A 20,360-nucleotide genomic window follows, 5' to 3' on the forward strand; every position below is an offset into this window, starting at 1 on the left:
ATGAATTAAATCATTTAATATTGAAATGGTATATGGTTTGACAAAATGAATCCAAGTTCAGAAAATATTTTGATTTACATGTGAATTCATCTAAAGCTTTAGATAAGTCAGTCTCATTTACATCTATTTGGAATACTGAAGACCGTCATTATCAAATTCTGATAATACTTACAATTGTATAACAGAGGTTCGCATAACTGGCATTACTGCCTTAAAATACTTAACATCTTCAATAAAAGAGACAGAGTCAAAAGAATCAGAAAGCCACACAGCATAAAAACTGTGGCCTTATGTTGTGTACATCAATCTACTCTGGTTTCTATGGCTGAGCTATTCTTAGCTATTTGTAAGAATATGCAGTATATATATCAAGGAGCATAAAAATTTATTCCAAGCATGGTGATGGGAAGACTACGCTTAGCATTGCCTAATCCCTCCATTTATCACTGATGAATGAGAAGGAATGCTTAAAGAATAATAGCACCCTGAAGTATTTATATCATTATGGTTCATGCAGCTGCTTTTGAAATGCCTTTCTTCTGAAACCATTCATCACTTTTATCTGCTGCTATGGCCTGTAAAGTAAAGAAGAAACTGTGTATTTACAAGGAATAAGAAATATATATACATGTACAGTAATGTTAATGGATTACAAGGCTGAACAATTGTAGTGATGACGTCTGATCATTCTTCTCTGCAATCAATCATGTCAAATTTTTAAAGTTTTTAGTATACAATTTCTGGGCTTTGAACAAAATATCTATTCTGGCTACAGGTTTGTTTTGACCCTATCACAGGAGTGCAAACGAAAGCATCTTCGACCGCTGCCCGGAAGTGAGACTTTCTAACCCAATACCAATATGACTAACATGACCTTGCTGTTTTGGAAAAGGTCACAAGGTCAAAGATCATGGTATGAAATAAAAGGTCTTACCATAAGAAATTTATATAACAAGAGGTTCATGGGCCACATCGCTCAGCTGAGTCACCTTGGCCCATATTTAAAGATTTTCCCTATATATTCGCATGTAAAACTTTGATCCCTATTGTAGCCCCGACCATCCCGTGGGGATCTGGGTTATAATAGGTCCTCAGTACCCCCTTGCTTGTAGTAAGAGGCGACTAAATAGGGCGGTCCTTCGGATGAGATGGCAAAAACTGAGGTCCCGTGTCGCAGCAGGTGTGGCACGATAAAGATCCCTCCCTGCTCAATGGCCATAAGTACCGAGCATAGGCCTAAATTTTGTAGCCCTTCACCGGCAGTGGTGACATCTCCATATGAGTGAAATATTCTTGAGAAGGACGTAAAACAATATTCAATCAATGTAGCCCCAACCTACCCCCAGGGGCAATGATTTTTACAAACTTGAATCTGCATTATGTCAGAAAGCTTTCATGTAAATGTAAACTTCTATGGCCCAATGGTTATTGAGAAGAAGAACCATTGGGCCATAGAATAAACTTGATGCTTTGTGCAAAGGTTGGTTGAAATATTGTCCCAGTGGTTCTGGAGAAGAAGTCGAAAATGTGAAAAGTTTACAGACAGACGGACGGACGACAGGTGATCAAAAAAGCTCATTTGAGCTTTCAGCTCAGGTAAGCTAAAAATGGAATCCACTTAATTAACTTAGGCACATTTGCATTTTGATATGATTTAGAGTGACCCTGCTAATCTTGAAAAGAAATTGTTTTAATTAATTTCCTGTATATTTCCAAATAAAACTTTGGTTTAGTAGAAAAAGAAAACTATTGGGAACTAATTGCAACAAAATGTTTCTTAAAGGAAAAATGTACCTTGGTATATCATATTTAAACTTCTGAAAGTTTAGAAAAATACATAAAGGGGAATTGCTATATATATTCATTCAAAATATGATAATTTTGACATTCAAACGCTATGGTCACAGCATTCCATAATCCGATGTAGATATGACAGCTGGTTATGACCCTCATTTAAACTCAAATGCAAAAATTAATTAGACAATTGGAAAGAGCAAACTTGACAATGGTTTACACTTTAGAATTTGTGTAAACTAAAAATCCCAAGCTTACCCCCTTAGAAAGCTATATCAAATATTGAAGAATCCAATAAAAAATATTTTTCTCCTACATGTAACATAAATCATAGAAAATACATAATCAATGACATCATAGCAGTGTAAGACACAGAAATCTCACATGGGTAATGCCGGTCTCACACTGGTGATAATGGGAGAAAGTATATTGCCCTACTCTATTAGATTACTCTACTTAAAACAGGTGCTAGTGTCCATGTATCATATAGATGTGCATTTCATGCCCTCAATTTTCAGGCATTACTCAGGTATGAGTTAAAAATGAACTTAAGAAATAAATTTAGATTTAGACAAGAGGCTCACAGGCCTTATCGGTCACCTGAGTACTAGTGAAAAAGTATTCCTACTCCCAAGGGCTATGGAATCTAGGAAAAATATCCTGTTCTGAATATCTAGTAAGCTAAATACACCAATCCACTGTCGCAGCATAAACCCCACCCACCATGGTTACGTCATAGCAACAATGGAGACTCGGACAAAGAAAGTAAACAATGGCGGCGACTGCAAATGCTTTCGAGATAATCCGGTTAAACTTTTGTTAGATTACTTTAAAAGGGTCATAATTTCATCCCGTATGAAAGAGAAGGGTTGATTTAATTAATTCATTTTTATCTATATGCTTTCAGATTATTTCATTCCACTCACAAAAGTGTAGAAACCACATCGAAACGACAGGCCTCGTGTTAGGATGACGATCCTCACTTGGGTTTTGTAATGCTTAAATCTCATTGCTCTTGCCAAGCAGGCTGTTGAGATTTGTTTTTCATATATTTATTCCATAATGTACATTCCTTTGTCAGTAGACTGATTAAATTTTTTTTAACATATCGTAATGATTACCGTTTCGGTAAATTGATAAGGTGATGATCACCCACTTACAGACTGAAGACGTGTTCAGATTTGGATGTTAAAATGAGTGCTTCCACGTTCTTTTCTTTCGAATCATTAGATCTATATACATTTATAGTAATCTTGGCCCATAATAGATTGCAGTTTTCTGCATTTAGCTACTCTGTAAAATACAAACAGGAACAACAAGAGGTACTGTGAGCAATGCTCACTAAGAATACCCCCCGCTTACCCCAATCTCCCAAAGGGTGTTGGTAATAGGTAAAACTTCAGTATTATGATCCAAAAGGTATCTAGGAACACAGCATCTCCATGCGATGAAAAAAGCCATTAAAGAATTTAAATGGAAACCATATTGCTACTTCAATGTCCAGTGCACGTGACCTTTGACCGTTTGACCCCAAAATCGATAGGGAACATCTTCATCCCATGGGTAGTCCATATGTATGATATGGTGACTGTAGGTGGAAAGGATAACGCTTTAGAGCCCGGAAACCATATTGCTACTTCAATGTCCAGTGCGCTTGACCTTTGACCTTTTGACCCCAAAATCGATAGGGAACATCTTCATCCCATGGGTAGTCCATATGTATGATATGGTGACTGTAGGTGGAAAGGATAATGCTTTAGAGCCCGGAAACCATATTGCTACTTCGATGTCCAGTGCGCTTGACCTTTGGACCCCAAAATCGATAGGGAACATCTTCATCCCATGGGTAGGCCATATGTATGATATGGTGACTGTAGGTGGAAAGGATAACGTTTTAGAGCCCGGAAACCATATTGCTACTTCGATGTCCAGTGCGCTTGACCTTTGACCCCAAAATCGATAGGGAACATCTTCATCCCATGGGTAGTCCATATATATGATATGGTGACGGTAGGTGGAAAGGATAATGCTTTAGAGCCCGGAAACCATTGTGTCTACAGACGGACGGACGGAGAGACAGACAGACAACCCGATTCCAGTATACCCCCCCCCCCCCACAACTTGTTGCGGGGGGTATAATTATACAACACTAGCCTACACAATGGTATTATGAATAATTTTGTTCAATACACTCTCTGGAACATATCTCATCTACATTGATATAAACTGTACAGCAATGTAAACAGGGGTGGATTTAGACGAACCCCCCCCCCTCCCTTTTTGTGACAAAATAAAAGTAGTGGATTTGACATTATACTTACAGACAAGTGCATAGAAATAAACAAATCAATTATTTCTTATTATTTATTGATTTTATTATGTACATGTACCTCCCATGGGTAGTCTATATGTATGATATGGTGACTGTAGATGGAAAGGATAACGCTTTAGAGCCCGGAAACCATATTGCTACTTTGATGTCCAGTGTGCTTGACCTTTGACCCCAAATTTGATATGGAACATCTTCGTTCCATGGGTAGTCCATATGTATGATATGGTGACTGTAGGTGGAAAGGATAACGCTTTAGAGCCTGGAAACCAGATGGACGGACAGACAGATGGACAACCCAATTCCAGTATATCCCCCCACAACTTTGTTGCGGGGGTATAATAATTGGGTTATGGGTCGGAAAATTGGGTGCAATCAGATGAAACCAGGTGAGTTGGTAACTAAGTGTTGTGTTTTATAAATAAAGTTTGTTTAAACCTTCAATACTAGGATTGTTTTAATAGTTACATGTACAACTACAAACCTCATCTAACAGTTTATCTGCTTGTGGGTCCACCTGAGAGAGCTCACAAAATGCCTCATCTCCAACAAAACATATTTCATGACCATCCTAAAATTTACAAGAAAACATAACAAGAGGTCCATGGGCCACATCGCTCACCTGAGTCACCTTGGATCATATCTAAAGATTTTCCAAATATATTCGCATGTAAAACTTTAATCCCTATTGTGGCCCCATGATTTAACAAACTTGAATCTGCACTATGTCAGGAAGCTTTCATGCAAATGTAAACTTCTTTGCCCCAACTGTTCTTGAGAAGATTTTTTCTAAATATTTTTATGTAAAACTTTGATCCCCTATTGCGGCCCCATCCTACCCCCAGGGGCCATGATTTTAACAAACTTGAATCTGCATTATGCAGGAAGCTTTCACGTAAATCTCAGCAATTTTGACCCAGTGTTTCTTGAGAAGAAGATTTTTAAAGATTTTCCCTATTTATTCATACATGTAAAACTTTGATCCCCTATTGTGGCCCCATCCTACCCCTAGGGGTCATGAAGCTTTCATGTAAATTTCAGCTCTTCTTGCCCAGTGGTTCTTGAGAAGATATTTTAATGACCCAACCCTATTTTTGCATTTTTGTGATTATCTCCCCTTTGAAGGGAGCATGGCCCTTCATTTGAACAAACTTGAAAACCCTTCACCCAAGGATGCTTTGTGCCAAGTTTGGTTGAAATTGGCCCAGTGGTTCTGGAGAAGATGAAAATGTGAAAAGTTTACTGACAAGTTTACGGACAAATTTTGATCAGAAAAGCTCACTTGAGCTAAAAAAAAATCTGTTTACTTTTTAAAAAATATGCAAAATGCTTTTACAAATACTCTATAAGGCATCTTTTCTTCATAAATAAGAGATGTTTGTAAAACACATATGCCCCATATGGTGCAAAATTGAAAAGGGTTATACACACACATCATTTAATTGATAGTAGTATCATCAATTCAAAATATTGAGCAGACAATATCTTCCTATGTCAAGAGTGGATTGACCATGTGACTAAAATTCAATAAGGGTCATCTACTCTATGCTGTACCAGTGTACCAAGTTTGGTGTCAATCAAGCAAATAATTCTTAAAATATAGGAGAAAATATCTTACTATGCCCAGTTCAACCATTGACTTTTCACCACGTGACCTCAAAATCAATAGGGGTCATCTTCTCCTGAAGATGTACCGGTGTACCAAGTTTGATGTCTGTCAAGCAAAGGGTTCTCAAGATATTGAACAAACAGTATATTCCAATGTCCAGTTTGACCCTTGACCATGTAACCTCAAAATCAATAGGGGTGATCTTATCCTGAAGATGTACCTGTGTATCAAGTTTGATGTCTGTCAAGCAAAGGATTCTCAAGATATTGAGCTGACAGTATATTCCTATGTCCAGTTTGACCCTGGACCTTTGACCATAAAATCAATAGGGGTAATCTTCTCCTGAAGATATACCAGTGTACCAAGTTTGATGTCTGTCAAGCAAAGGGTTCTCAAGATATTGAACGGACAGTATATTCCTGTCCAGTTTGACCCTTGACCATGTGACCTCAAAATCAATAGGGTTCATCTTCTCCTGAAGATGTACCAGTGTACCAAGTTTAATGTCTGTCAAGCAAAGGGTTCTCAAGATATTGAGCGGACAGTATATTCCAATGTCCAGTTTGCCCCTTGACCTTTAAATACGTCACCTCAAAATCAATAGGGGGCATCTTCTCCTGATGATGTACCGGTGTAACAAGTTTGATGTCTGTCAAGCAAAGGGTTCTCAAGATATTGAGCGGACAGTATATTTCTATGTCCAGAGTAGATTGACTCTTGACCTTAAAAACAATAGGGGTCCTCTTCTACTCATAAACAACCCACATATGAAATACCATTATCATCAAGCGAATGGTTCTCAAGATATTGAGCTGACAACATGCGTGTCTACCGACCGACAGGTGCAAACCAATATGCCCATCTTCTTTGAAGGGGGGCATAAAAATACTACCTCTAAATAGAGAATTACATCCTTACAGCAAAGTTACACTATATTCCATAGGATTCTGATTAGACATGAGGAATTGCAATTATGAGGAAGTTTATATCTAACCTCCTTGTTGGTGTTGCCATAACTGTAAGTTACTGTAACAAACATATTATTAGTGTAATTTATTATACCGGGTCAGCTACGATGATCACTTCTACTGTGGCTTTCCCTGGAGTGTCCAGACTAATTAATGGAGTCAGAATGGTTTGATTAGCAGATTTCATCCTGTCTTGTATCTCTGCTAACTGAAATTTGAAAGTCAGATAAGATTTTAAACTTAAAAATAAGAGGCCCTTGACCTTTGACCATGTGACCTCAAAATCAATAGGGGTTATCTTCTCTTGAAGATGTACCAGTGTACCAAGTTTGATGTCTGTCAGGCAAAGAGTTCTCAAGATATTGAGTGCACAGTATGTTTCTATGTCCAGTTTGACCCTTGACCATGTGACCACAAAATCAATAGGGGTCATCTTCTCCTGAAGATATACAGTACACAACACGAGTTTTATGCGTGTTCCACGCAACACGGTGGAACAAATTTGCCCCAAACACGGTGGACCTTTAAAATTGTCGGCTAGACATCGAAGTCCACGGAGGATCTCCATGGATGCCACCGTGTACCTCCGTGTGATAAAACAAAGAAATAATTTCCGAAATGATTCACCCAAAAAACCTTTTCGCTTGGCCGGCATGCATGCATGCATGCCCCCCCCCCCCCCCATTAATTATTTAGAAATTAGCTATAAATCATTCAATTCTTGTAATTGTTGTTTAATGATACGTTGGTGTTTTCGGTACATATCCGTATGAAGACTTCCCTGCAGACGTTCACACCTTTTTATGAAACGCCCAAATTCTCGACATCCTGTATATAAACACTTGTGTTATTCCCACCACTCGTCGGTATATTGTTTCACGGCACGTGCAGCACAATTTCACCAAATAAAAGAAGGGTCATGAACAACGACGATCACATGCCAGTAATTTCAATTTGATAAATAGCAGCTCAAAGAAATGTGTACCATTATTTAATTTTTTAACGTAAGGTTTCCATTGTAATTAGGAATAGGTGATTAAGGTCTGCTATATACACTGTACATGTTTACATTGGAGATGAATTTCATTATGTACTCAACTGTGATGCAATGTGAGCAAAGAATCATATTTTCATCACCTAAACAAATAAAAATTAAAATTAAAAATATCTTTACTTTTAAACAAACCTTTAGAAAACTCCGTACTTTCATTAAGAAAATAATAAAATAAAATGTGCTCCCCTACCTAGAATGCCCATACTTCACATTAATAACACGTTTTTTTTTATAACTTGATAAATACTTCATTACACGCATGTATTATTTACTAAATGTATATATAACAGCTTTTTGTCTTTATATTTTTGTATATTCCATTGCATAATGGTGATGAGATCCAATAAATACAAGTAGTCTTGAAATATCACAAAGTAATACAGTTGACAACGATTGAAATAAAAATACAGACGTTTTCTCGTTTATTCAGTGACTCACAAACTTGCGCGTCTTCTGAATGAAAGTTGTAAAACAAACGTACTAGGTTTTATCTCCGCTAGTAAAGGGTTTTGGGTCATGTGCCTTCGTGGACGAATAATCTTGGCTAGCGAAGATGGAAAAAAATGCCTAGATACTCCGATTGCATTAACATGTATTATGAAGGTGAAATCGAAGAATTATCCAGTAAATCCAATGATGTTGTAGTATATATAGCATGTATTTATTTTATTTTTGACTGAGAGGGAGATAGACAGCTAGCACGTAACATCATTTTAGAAAGGGGAAGGGGGGGGGGGGATAATAAGAAAGGAAAATCATTAACTTGTTTATATAGCAATTATTATATGACAGTTCACTTACTTCTTGTTTTGACAATAATTTGGAGTGAAAGGAAGCCAACCATACTTCTGCCATCAGATTTTGTTTTGACAATCATTAATATATAGTATACTAAACCAAATGATCATAAAGCTTATTTTTATTTAATCTCTTTTTAAAAATCAAAATATTTTACAATAAATATGATAAAAGGAATAACAATTTTATGATTATCAAAATCTCATAGAAAATATAAATTTTGCATATATATTTTCTTAAACTTTACAAAAAGAACGATGTTTTAAAATATATTTAAAAAATCAATACTTTTTATTTTCTTATAAACTGTGATATTTGTCCTGTGACATTTTGTCCTGTGACATTTTGTCCTACTTTCATAAAATTTCTTATTGTGACTTTTTGTCCATGGTCATTTTGTCCGTGACTTTTCGTCTGTGACTTTTTGTCCTGTGACTTTCTGTCCTACATTCAAGAAAACAATATGGGAAATAAAAAAAAATATCAGAATGAAAGTGTATGGATAATTAATCAGAAAGAAATTGTACTTTCAAGATTTATACTGAACGTATTAAACTTCCCGTATTTGCATAAATTCATGAATATTATAATCAATGATTACCAATGCTCTCTCTCCCTCTCTGTTGCTTTCATTATCTAATGCATCTAAATTTTAAAATGATTTCATATAGCAATTAAAGATTTTAATAATCGATAGCGTAATAGCGTATATGAATAAAAGCAAATAATCGTTTCTGTTTATATTGATATTAGTCTTTTTTTCATGAACTAGTTGCATTTGACATCGAGGATTTACATCCTTAAATATTGATTACAAGCACGTCGTAGAATCGGAGGAATTCGGAGAGGGTGTAATTTGAAAACTTAAAAGTTAAGGATTTAGACTTGTAGCGACCTACCCACTGCACGATTTAAGATATAAGTATCAGGAGGGAAAATATTGACATTTTTCCTTTTCTTAAAATTCCACCCTTATCATGAGTATTTGGCCTGCGGCACATTTTCACAGATCTCCCGTAAGGCGCCCGTGGCCAGAACAAAGCTCATAGTCTAAGCTGTGTGTATTCGCAAATAACACACCGTGGAACACGGAGGACACGGTGTATCTCCGTGGATTTTCCACCGTGGTCTTTCCACGGTGGGGTGTAAAAAACTCGTGTCGTGTACCAGTGTACCAAGTTTGATGTCTGTCAAGCAAAGGGTTCTCAAGATATTGAGTGGATAGTATATATTCCTATGTCTAGAGTAGATTGACCTTTTGACCGAAAGAACAATAGGGTCCTCTTCTACTCGTAACCAACCCACAAATGAAGTATCATTATGATCAAGTGAATGGTTCTCAAGATATTGAACGGACAACATGTGGTCTACCGACCGACAGGTGCAAAGCAATATGCCCCTCTTCTTTGAAGGGGGGGGGGGGGGGCATAATAAACTGAAGATCATTTGTCATTAAGTATAAACCAATTGTCTACATTCCAAAGAGTGATACACATGTAAACATGGCGATGCACAGACAAGTTTTTCTTGAACTGTATTAATTCAAAGCAATTGATATAATCTGTTAACATTAAACTAAATACTTGAAATATTTTTTCAAATTAGATTTAAAATACCCCTACCATCTCACCTTTTTCGTCAGCAAAAAACATTGTAGGCCGTTTCGGAAACTGCCATGACTTCACAGTGACTTAATTCATAGGTATATAAGACAAAAATCGGCTGTATGTTTCTTAGCCATAGTAGAATAGAAACAAAGTTCTTGTTTTCTGTATGTTGCAGGATAACCTCCTTGGTCTTGAACTGATGTCTGAAATATAAAAGCCTCAGCTTTTATATTTCCAAACAACATCTCTCAACCTCAGAGGTTATCCTGCAACATAAACGAAAACACGATCATTATTTCTTAAATGTTGACTACTATTTCTGTTTCAGTTATAGAACTTTTATGTTTAAAGTTTCTTTTCCAACTAGTCCATGACTAAAAAAACAAGCATTCTGAGAGTATTGCATGGCAATACATAGTCCCCTACCGGTTGCAAAAATCACTGTACCACAACAATATTCAAAGTTCATTATGTAGGTTATGGTAAAAGGGAAAATTGGGGAACCAGGATAGGAATGATTGGAAATCAACTACTATTCGAGTAGAGACTTAAGACCAAGAAAAAAGACAAAGTTATAATTAGGATTTAACCTAAGTCAATAAACTGTGACATGTAGATAATCATGAATAATTTATCTATATTGTAGTATTACTAAGCTAGAAGTTTTAACGAGTGTAGTATTCTTAATTCTTATCTACAGAGATAAGAAACTTGGATGTAAACTAACAATTCATGCTATTTTTCTACGTCCAAGGGCCATAACTTAATGGAAAATCAATGGACCAAGATGAAATTCAAACTTGATCTGTAACTTGTTATGGCAAAGCAATGTACCAAATATCAAATGAATATCTGCAAGCACAACCAAAACAGTCCAGAAAACTGATAATTCGTACTATTTTTCTACGTCCAAGGGCCATAACTAAGTGAAAAATAAACGGACCGAGACGAAATTCAAACTTGATCTGTAACTTGTTATGACAAAGCAATGTACCAAATATCTGCAAGCACAACCAAAAAAAGTCTGGAAAACTGATTATTCATGCTATTTTTCTAAATCCAAGGGCCATAACTAAGTGAAAAATCAACGGACTGAGACGAAATTCGAACTTGATCTGTAACTTTTTATGGCAAAGCCACATACCAAATATAAAATAAATATCTGCAAGAACAGAGAAAAAAAGTGCGGAAAACTGGATTGACTGACAAACGGACGGACGGAGCGCAAACCTAAAGTCCCCTTGACTTCGTTGGTAGGGGACTAAAAAGCCCGACCCCCATCCATTCTATTGCTAATAAAATTGAAAAAAGAATTGCCTCCCTCCCTCATCTATAACATTTTTTGAGAAAAATTGGTCTGAGAACCTTTAATGTGGCCTTGAGTTTCTATCATTTTATAGAGATCATTTTCTAAATGTACATTTCATTATATTGTAGGGTTGGAAAAGGAGGGATGTGTTTCAGCCACATTTGAAGTTTATTTCTGTCTTATGTTATGACACAATTAATACCACAAATTTCAGAAGCAATCTGCAAAAAACAACAAATATCTAGTAGAGGCCTTCATGTTTAATATAATTATACAACTACTTTGTTTCCAAGATATTCAGAAGTAAGGAAGAAAATATTTAAACATTTAATGCATATTCACTATATAATATATAACCCTACACCCAAACTCAGAGGCCATTAATTTCACAACTTATAGGCTTTATGATCTCATCAGTAAAATTATGCACCTTATTTTTTATGCCAGACGCCCTGAATAAAGAAGAATATTTCTAAAGATTGCATTATTTTTAGAGATTTCAGCCCTATCACAAATTCACCATTTTTGTTACCTTACCCTAAAATGTTTAACACCAATTTTGGTGAAAATTGGCCTTGCACTTTCTAAGACAGATATATGTTGATACCGAAGTGACTCAGCCGCTAGGTGATATAAAAATGACTCTTCCATCAATTAAACATACAAATCAAAAACTCCAGCTATTTCAAAATTTTTAAAAACAAGACATATCAAATGGTTTTTAATTCTATAACATCAATTTTTGCACCACCCCATTTGATTGAATTACTGATTTACCTGAACTCTTGGACAGGAGAAGGCAATTCGCCCAAAGGCCTTGGCATGATCCAATTTGATGCCTATATCAACCAGCTCCAACTTACACTGTAAAAATAATATACATTATACAATTTGTAATAAAAACGTACAACAGAGCAGGAAGATATAGATTTCACAGTCCTTGGGGTTAGTGATACTTTAAACTAATACTAAAGTCACTGATTGGGCCTGTGGGCCACTTGTTTTATCAGGCTATATAAAGCCTTGTTTATATGGCGATAAATTTACTCATGAGTATATTTACTAATGAGCAAATTTGCTCCTGTGTGCAAAAGTAAATTTACTACACGTTCCCATGTGATTTTAGGTACCGTGAGTAAATCAGTGTGTCATCTATTCATTTGTAATCATTACTTCCATAAGAATAGCTTCATTCAGGAGAAAGAGAATTCTTCCATATGTATTAAGTATTGGAATTACAGTAGGATGCTCCAATGAGCGTGAAATTCAAAGAAAACCACAATTAAGCGTCTGGTTTGAGAATAATGTTCTTAAAAAGTTCAATGATGAACAATGGTTGGAGAATTTTAGAATGAGGAGACTTATGCAAGGTGAAGATAACGAACAGTGATCAATCTCATAACTCCCACAAGCAATACAAAATAGATAGTTGGGCAAACGCGGACCCCTGGACACACCAGAGGTGGGATCAGGTGCCTAGGAGGAGTAAGCATCCCCTGTTGACCAGTCACACCCACCGTGAGCCCTATATCCTGATCAGGTAAACGGAGTTATCCGCAGTCAAAATCAGTGTGCCAAGAACGGCTTAACAATCGGTATGAAACAAGTCATGGTATCTTTTTATCTGTAGAGGGCTTAGAGAAAAGCAATCTCCATCAAGAAACACTGTGGAGGAACCTCTTAGTGTACATAAGAAAGTGGCCATTGCAGAAAATTTTGATTTTGCTCACAAGAATAAACAGATTTGCACCTACCCCATACTACGTATTTTTTGCATGTATGAAAGTGCATTTATACAGTGAGATATGCTTACTTTAGTATATTTACGTATATACAAATTATTTGCATATGAGTAAATCTTGCCATATAAACAGGGCTCAAGTTATACACTTTACGAAATATTAACTAGAATTAAGATCTATAATATCATATGGTTGACCCATTTGTTACATTAAACGGAACAGCCAATGCACCCTTTGTTACATTAAACGGAACAGCCAATGCACCCTTTGACCTTGATGATGCTTCATATTTGGTAATCATTGTGCAGACAGGTGGTACTTGAAAACTGGATTGAACTAGTTTGCAACAAACATGTATTCATTGTATGATGAAAGCAATGTCAATTTCAAAAGAAATAGATGAGAAAAGATTCAGCGCATTACATGTACAATACATCTGTGGTTTGGCACCCACCATGAGAATTTCCTTATTTCAACACTTTCACAATTCTTCCTGTCATCAGGTTTAGTTTAAAATGCATGGAAACCTTTTCCCCTTATCATTTGGTTTAATAATGATTCGGTTTTACTTTTATTAATAATGCTTAGTAATATTTTAAATAATGAAAGCGAAAGTGAGCAAGCTCACATACCCCACACTCCAACATTGCTTGACAATGCCTCACATAATGAATGGTAATGCTATGCATTACTGCAAGAACAGGACAGATGGGCTTGAAATTCTAAGTTCAAAAGAGGCATAACTCCCAGAAATCAGAATTTCTTGGGAATATGCACATCTACAAAGTGTGTCCTTAGTAACTACAAAGTTTCACAAAATTTTGTTGAGCGGTCTCAGAGGAGTTGTGCTGACAAGAAGGGGACTGACAGACTGACGGACGGGTCAAAAACATTATACCCTCTGCATCTTTGTTGTGTGGGGTATGATTATGTTCTTTCTAAATGTGTTCCAATTATGGGTGAGGGTATTCAAAATGCCATAATTTTGCATTTAAGGTAATTCCCCAGACCACATCAAATAACGTTAGAAACGTTATTCATGAGTCACGAACGTTATCACACATTCAACGAACCCGATGGCATTTAGACCGTATTAGGACTGATTGTTTGAAAGCAAACAACAAAAATTTAGAATTAAAAAACAACAACATACGAATCGCAATAATACAAACAAGCCAGTCTTATACAAGACAACGCTCGGGAGAGAAAATGCTTAATATAGTTATATACATCGCGAAGTCGTAAACTCTCCATACACATTGCGTTATGACACACAGTCGTTCAGTAATTCCCGTGAGATTTCTGCAAATATTACAGATTATGATGTTAAATCATGTTGCCAACTTTCAATGTATCTATTGCAGGCCATTTGTTTTGTGTGATTTCTGATCATTAATGATGGGTAGAAATATCGAATCTCCTATTCAACAAAATGCAAATTTTTGTGTGCTACATATACTGACAGTCACAAATTTTTGTTATGTTTTCCCTATAATTTATTTAAACCTGAAAGAAAACGATCGATGTTGTCATGATCTTAATAAAATATATGCATAATCTGAAGCTATACTGACATTGTAACCCCCCCTTGCAAATCATAGTTTTTATATTTATTTACACGACAAAAATCGCTTTCGAGGCCCTCCGAATTCATAATAAATGTGCATATACATGTACAATGTATGTGTATATCTCTGTTGTGTCTAATGATTTCTGGGTGTTCAATTTAGATCATACACTGACAGATTTGTCACATATTTAGGCCCTATCTAGACTAGGCCTAGGTGTCGTAGGTTTGTGTTCTTGTACTACAGTATGGATCATGGGTGTTGTAATGTAATTTTCTTTCATATTTCTGGCCGGATTGATGTTTTGATTAAAACGACTCGGAATGTATGCGGTAGTTACATGTCGTTAAGACTCGCATCGCATGGCTGTATCGTATTGTCAAAAACTACCAGGAACTAAAAATTATCAAGGGGGCGGGGAATGCAGAATTCGGGTGTTTTAAAATATTCGAATTTCCCAAAATTTGTAACTTGAGCATAGGTTAGCATTCTCTGAATGAGCATTAAAATGTAAAAATCATTCTGATCTACACTACTTTGTTCCAACTAGATCTGGCAACATAATTTTATTTTTTCATCTATTGTGACGTCATGTCAGTGTTCATGTGATGTAGGCTATGGATTTAGTAAGCTCCATAGTAAAGTTTGGATTTTTCCAACTTCAAGCCTGATCCGTAAAGCCGGCAATCAATGAAAGTGGTGTTTAGCTATTTGAAGCTTTATTGTTTTAAACTGTTTTTCAAAAACCACCTTGTAATATTTCTTGAAATGGTAATTTAGTAATGTAAATGATGAATGCAACATGTTTGCAGAGATAGGAATTTTAGACACCATTTTCCAATATGCGTTTTTTCAAGGTTATTACCCTATCTACTTCTTATGTCAAATGATTGCTGGAGTGTAAAGGTAAAACATATTGAAATGTTTCAAAAATCTGAAGGTTTTTGAAAACACAATTTTCCGGATATGGTAGGCTATGATTAGTCAAAATTTGACTACTGTACGTGCATTTCATCACCTTGAAACCAAGAACATGGTTCAGCAGATGAAAAATTATTGAAAACAGTCAAATGCAATACATTTTCTTCAAATCATATGAAAGAAACATATTTCTATCATTTAAATAAAGACAGTGCCTTAAAATGTATGTATATCAACACTGCTTGTTTTAAAGTGATGTTCTATTTTTAGAAGTGGCTGTACTCTGGGAAAGGCCGCTAAACATATTTTTCTTTGGGAATTTGGTCAATACACATCCTCGACAAAATACATGCAAATTTTGATAGAAATCTGTAGGTTTTTCAATACTAAGATGTGGTATGGGGAATTACCTTAATTTGAAGTAAATAGAGTGTCAAAGCAGCCGTGCACATTGTCTTAATCAAATGTCATAATAGATGGTTACATTGGGGTCTACCTAACAGGACTTCTACAGTTAACTGAACACTTATCTGTGATAATTTACACTAGGTGATACATTGGGGTCTACCTAACAGGACTTCTACAGTTAACTGAACACTTACCAGTGATAATTTACACTAGGTGATACATTGGGGACTACCTAACAGTACTTCTACAGTTAACTGAACACTTATCAGTGATAATTTACACTAGGTGATACATTGGGGACTACCTAACAGTACTTCTACAGTTAACTGAACACTTATCAGTGATAATTTACACTAGGTGATCCAGCTCATGCTGTTATAGATACACTCAAGGTGTTTATCATGTTTATTCCATACACCTTTACATGACAAATTAATTCCATTTAAAAACATTTATAATGTTAAATTTAGATTCAATATCACATGGAGATCCGGGTTAGAATAGGTCCTCAGTACCCCTTGCGATTGAATGGACTGGTGCTTCAGATGAGACCATAAAAATCAAGGCCCCGTCACAGTATATGTGGCACGATAGAGATCCATCCCTGCTCAAAGACCATAAGTGCTGAACATAGGCCTAAATTTTGCAGCCCTTAACCAGCAATAATGATGTCTCCATAAAAGTGAAATATTCTCGAAAGTGGTGTTAAATAATATACAACCAATCAACATCAATATACCTTGAAGTAGCTTGTATTACACATATCTGATTGTTGGTAAAGGCACATAAATACGCGAGCAAGTTATACTGAACAATATATATATATATATATATATATATATATATAATATATATATATATATATATATATATATATAATCCAAATAGAAAGAGTTGATATCACACAGTCAAAATAATTCAATAAAAAAAGCAGGAAAATCTACAGTTCCAAAATATATTTAAATCACTAGCGCTTTCTGGATTTTAACATCCATCCTCAGGTGAATACAAATTTTAAATAATTTTAAATTATTTAAAATTTGTATTCACCTGAGGATGGATGTTAAAATCCAGAAAGCGCTAGTGATTTAAATATATTTTGGAACTGTAGATTTTCCTGCTTTTTTTATTGAATTATATATATATATATATATATATTACAAAGAGACACCATTGTAACAGTGGTTTTTTAATCAAATATCCTTCGACTGAAACTATCAAAAAATTTACTCAATTTGACATCCCTAATATATATATATATTTACAGACAGGCTGAAGGCCAGATAAAAAAAACCTTGGTTTTACTCAGCAGGCAACACAAAAATAAAGTACAGGATATAATTTTGGACAATTCTAAATTGTGGCTAAATAGTTATAAAGTACCTATGTCCCTATAAATGGTAAAGTACCTGATTATCACTGTATCCTAGAACGGCACACTTGTCATCTTGAGAGTATATTTTCATCTCACACAAATTTGACCAGTAATCTACAATTCATAGTTAGGTTACACACTCCAGTTGCTTGTATGGGGTATTACAGATACTGATATTAAAAAATATACAGAAGTAAAATGCCTACCAACAGATTTCTTTAGATTTGAGGAGGCTAAAGTCACCTTCTTCACTGGATCTATAAGAAAAAACAAGAGATGTTTGTAAAACACATATGCCCCCCATGGTTCAAAATTGAAAAGGGTTATACACACACATCATTTAATTGATAGTAGTATCATCAATTCAAAATATTGAGCAGACAATATCTTCCTATGTCAAGAGTGGATTGACCATATGACCTAAAAATCAATAGGGGTCATCTTCTCCTGAAGATATACCAGTGTACCAAGTTTGATGTCTGTCAAGCAAAGGGTTCTCAAGATATTGAGCGGACAGTATATTCCTATGTCAAGAATAGAATGACCCTTGACCTTTGATGTTTTGACCTGAAAAACAATAGGGATCCTCTTCTACTCATAACCAACCCACATATGAAATATCATTATCATCAAGTGAATGGTTCTCAAGATATTGAGCGAACAACATGTGGTCTACCAACCGACCTACAGGTGCAAACCAATATGCCCCTCTTCTTTGAATGATAAACTGGATCATACCAACACATGCTTACTTCAGTGTCTATATAGTCTCGATAACTCTCTTCCATAAAAAATTAATTCAACCTTACAAAGAAAATACCTGCTTTGCAAAAAGACTGAAATATTAAGTTGTAATATTTGTCAAGGAAAAACATTAAAGTACACCTTTTTCATTTCTAATTTACATTTGCTAGGAAATATGAATGCCACTAAGAAATGAAAGCTGATGCGTAAAAAACATACATTCATAATTACAAGAGGCCCATAGGCCACATCGCTCACCTGAGTTACCATGGCCCTGCTGTTGTTCAGCTGTTGTGATTTTTAAAAGTTTCTTTCTTCAATCTTTATTCCCATGAAAAATTTATCCCCATATTGTAGCCTCAAGTCAGCTCCAAAGGGTCACAACATAACATAAATTCACACAACATGGGGATCACTCAACACCAATATGACTAACATGACCATGCCGTTCTAGAGAAAGTCAAGGTCATATGTCATGTGAAATTTATGAAATGAAAGGTCTTGCCATAAGAAATTTATATATCAAAATGAAATAGGTTAGGGTTTCTTAAAAGTGAGTTAAACTTTAAGGTTTAGGTCACAAGGTTAAAAACTTTGGTGTCATTAAAAAAGATCCTGTACCAAGGAGTGCACATTTGAAATATGACAGCCTTATCACTAATCATTCAGAAGTTATGAGCAAAGTTAATGTTTCAGACAGAAAGACAGACAGGACAAAAACGATATGCCCCCATCCCTGACCATAGTCGCAGGAGGGGGGGGGGGTATTAAAAAATATATTTGCAAAGCTTAGGAACATTTGCCTTTTAATATAATATAGCATGGCCTTGCTACTTTGAAATAAAATTTTTTTGATTAATTTCCAGTATATTCCCTACAGGCCTTATAGGTCACATGAGCATTTATTAAAGTATCACTAGCCCCAAGGGCTATGAAATAGCACTATGAAATCTATAATAATTTTCCTGTTCTGCATATCTAAGCTAAATTCTAATATTCAGCAGCAATATAAACCAAATTGTCTTAAAACACAAATGCTCCTGAAAGTTCCCATACTGAACACTATATGACTATTTTGGACTCACCCTAAATATTATATAAAATCTATGCATACAGAATATAGATTTTTTTATTAATAGAGCATCCTATCCAGGGAGCCCTTGGTACCCCGGCTGTGGACTCTTCTTGTGTATTGTATGTTGGAAATAAATGATGGGGGAAAAAATAATCACTATATTAATTTTGACCCTACCCTGGAACCAAAAACCCTTACTCCATGGGATCATCAAATTTACAATTTTGGTTAAGGGATACCTGCTCCTTCTGATGCATCCATTTACTTTCAATTAAATATTAATAGCATTGAAGAAAATGTTATTTACATTCTACAACAGATATATTGATAATAATGTTACTGGGGATTTATTCTAACTTCAATCTAATAGATAATTAATTCAATATAAGCAACTTCAATAGAAGTGGAGTAGACTGTAAATGTTTAACACATAAACACTATATACCAAGTTTGGCTCCATCCTGGAGGCCATGATCTACCTTGGGGATCATGAAATTTACAATTTGGTAGAGGCCTTCCTGCTCTACATCACTATGCATTTAGTTTTTCTTAAAGATATGTGGTTCTAGAGAAGTGTTTTGAAAATTGGTCAATGAATGGCAATTTTTGCCCAGCCCTAAGGCCCCATGGGTGCAGAAGTCCTGAAAGTTACAGTTTTTGTCCTCCTTGTCCCAAAGATGCTATGGCCATGATCTGAACAAACTTGAATATGCATTACTTGCAGGATGCTTGTATATCAATATGACTAATCATGGCCCCATTCTTTTTGAGAAGAGGAATTTCCAAGATTTTTCCAATATATTTGCATCCTCAAGTTTGATCCCCTATTGTGGCTCCACCCTACCCCCACAGGGTCATAATTTGAACAAACTTGAATATAATTTATGTCAGAAGCTTTCGTGTAAATTTTCCTGGCCCAGTGGTTTTTCAATGACCCCACCCTAATTTAGCCTTTTCTTGATTATCTCCCCTTTGGAGGGAGCATAGCCCTTCATTTGAACAAACTTGAATCCCTTTTACCCAATAATGATTTGTGCCAAGTTTGATTGAAATTGGTCC

At 35.6% G+C, this 20,360-nt stretch overlaps 1 protein-coding gene across 2 annotated transcripts in view; it reads right to left on the reverse strand.

The window, feature by feature from the left end:
• LOC125650111 (glyoxalase domain-containing protein 4-like) overlaps positions 1–20,360 on the reverse strand; it is a 48,756-nt gene continuing 28,396 nt past the window's right edge. For both annotated transcript variants that reach the window (XM_056154170.1, XM_056154171.1), the window contains 6 exons: positions 17,689–17,739; positions 17,517–17,596; positions 12,246–12,332; positions 6,795–6,908; positions 4,608–4,694; positions 1–575 (listed from right to left, as the gene is read on the reverse strand). In XM_056154170.1, the coding sequence (XP_056010145.1) occupies positions 510–575; positions 4,608–4,694; positions 6,795–6,908; positions 12,246–12,332; positions 17,517–17,596; positions 17,689–17,739 (485 nt within the window). In that variant the 3' untranslated portion in view covers positions 1–509. The remainder of the gene's footprint in view (positions 576–4,607; positions 4,695–6,794; positions 6,909–12,245; positions 12,333–17,516; positions 17,597–17,688; positions 17,740–20,360) is intronic.

Source organism: Ostrea edulis, chromosome 1, assembly GCF_947568905.1.
Source record: "Ostrea edulis chromosome 1, xbOstEdul1.1, whole genome shotgun sequence".
Lineage (NCBI taxonomy): Eukaryota > Metazoa > Mollusca > Bivalvia > Ostreida > Ostreidae > Ostrea > Ostrea edulis.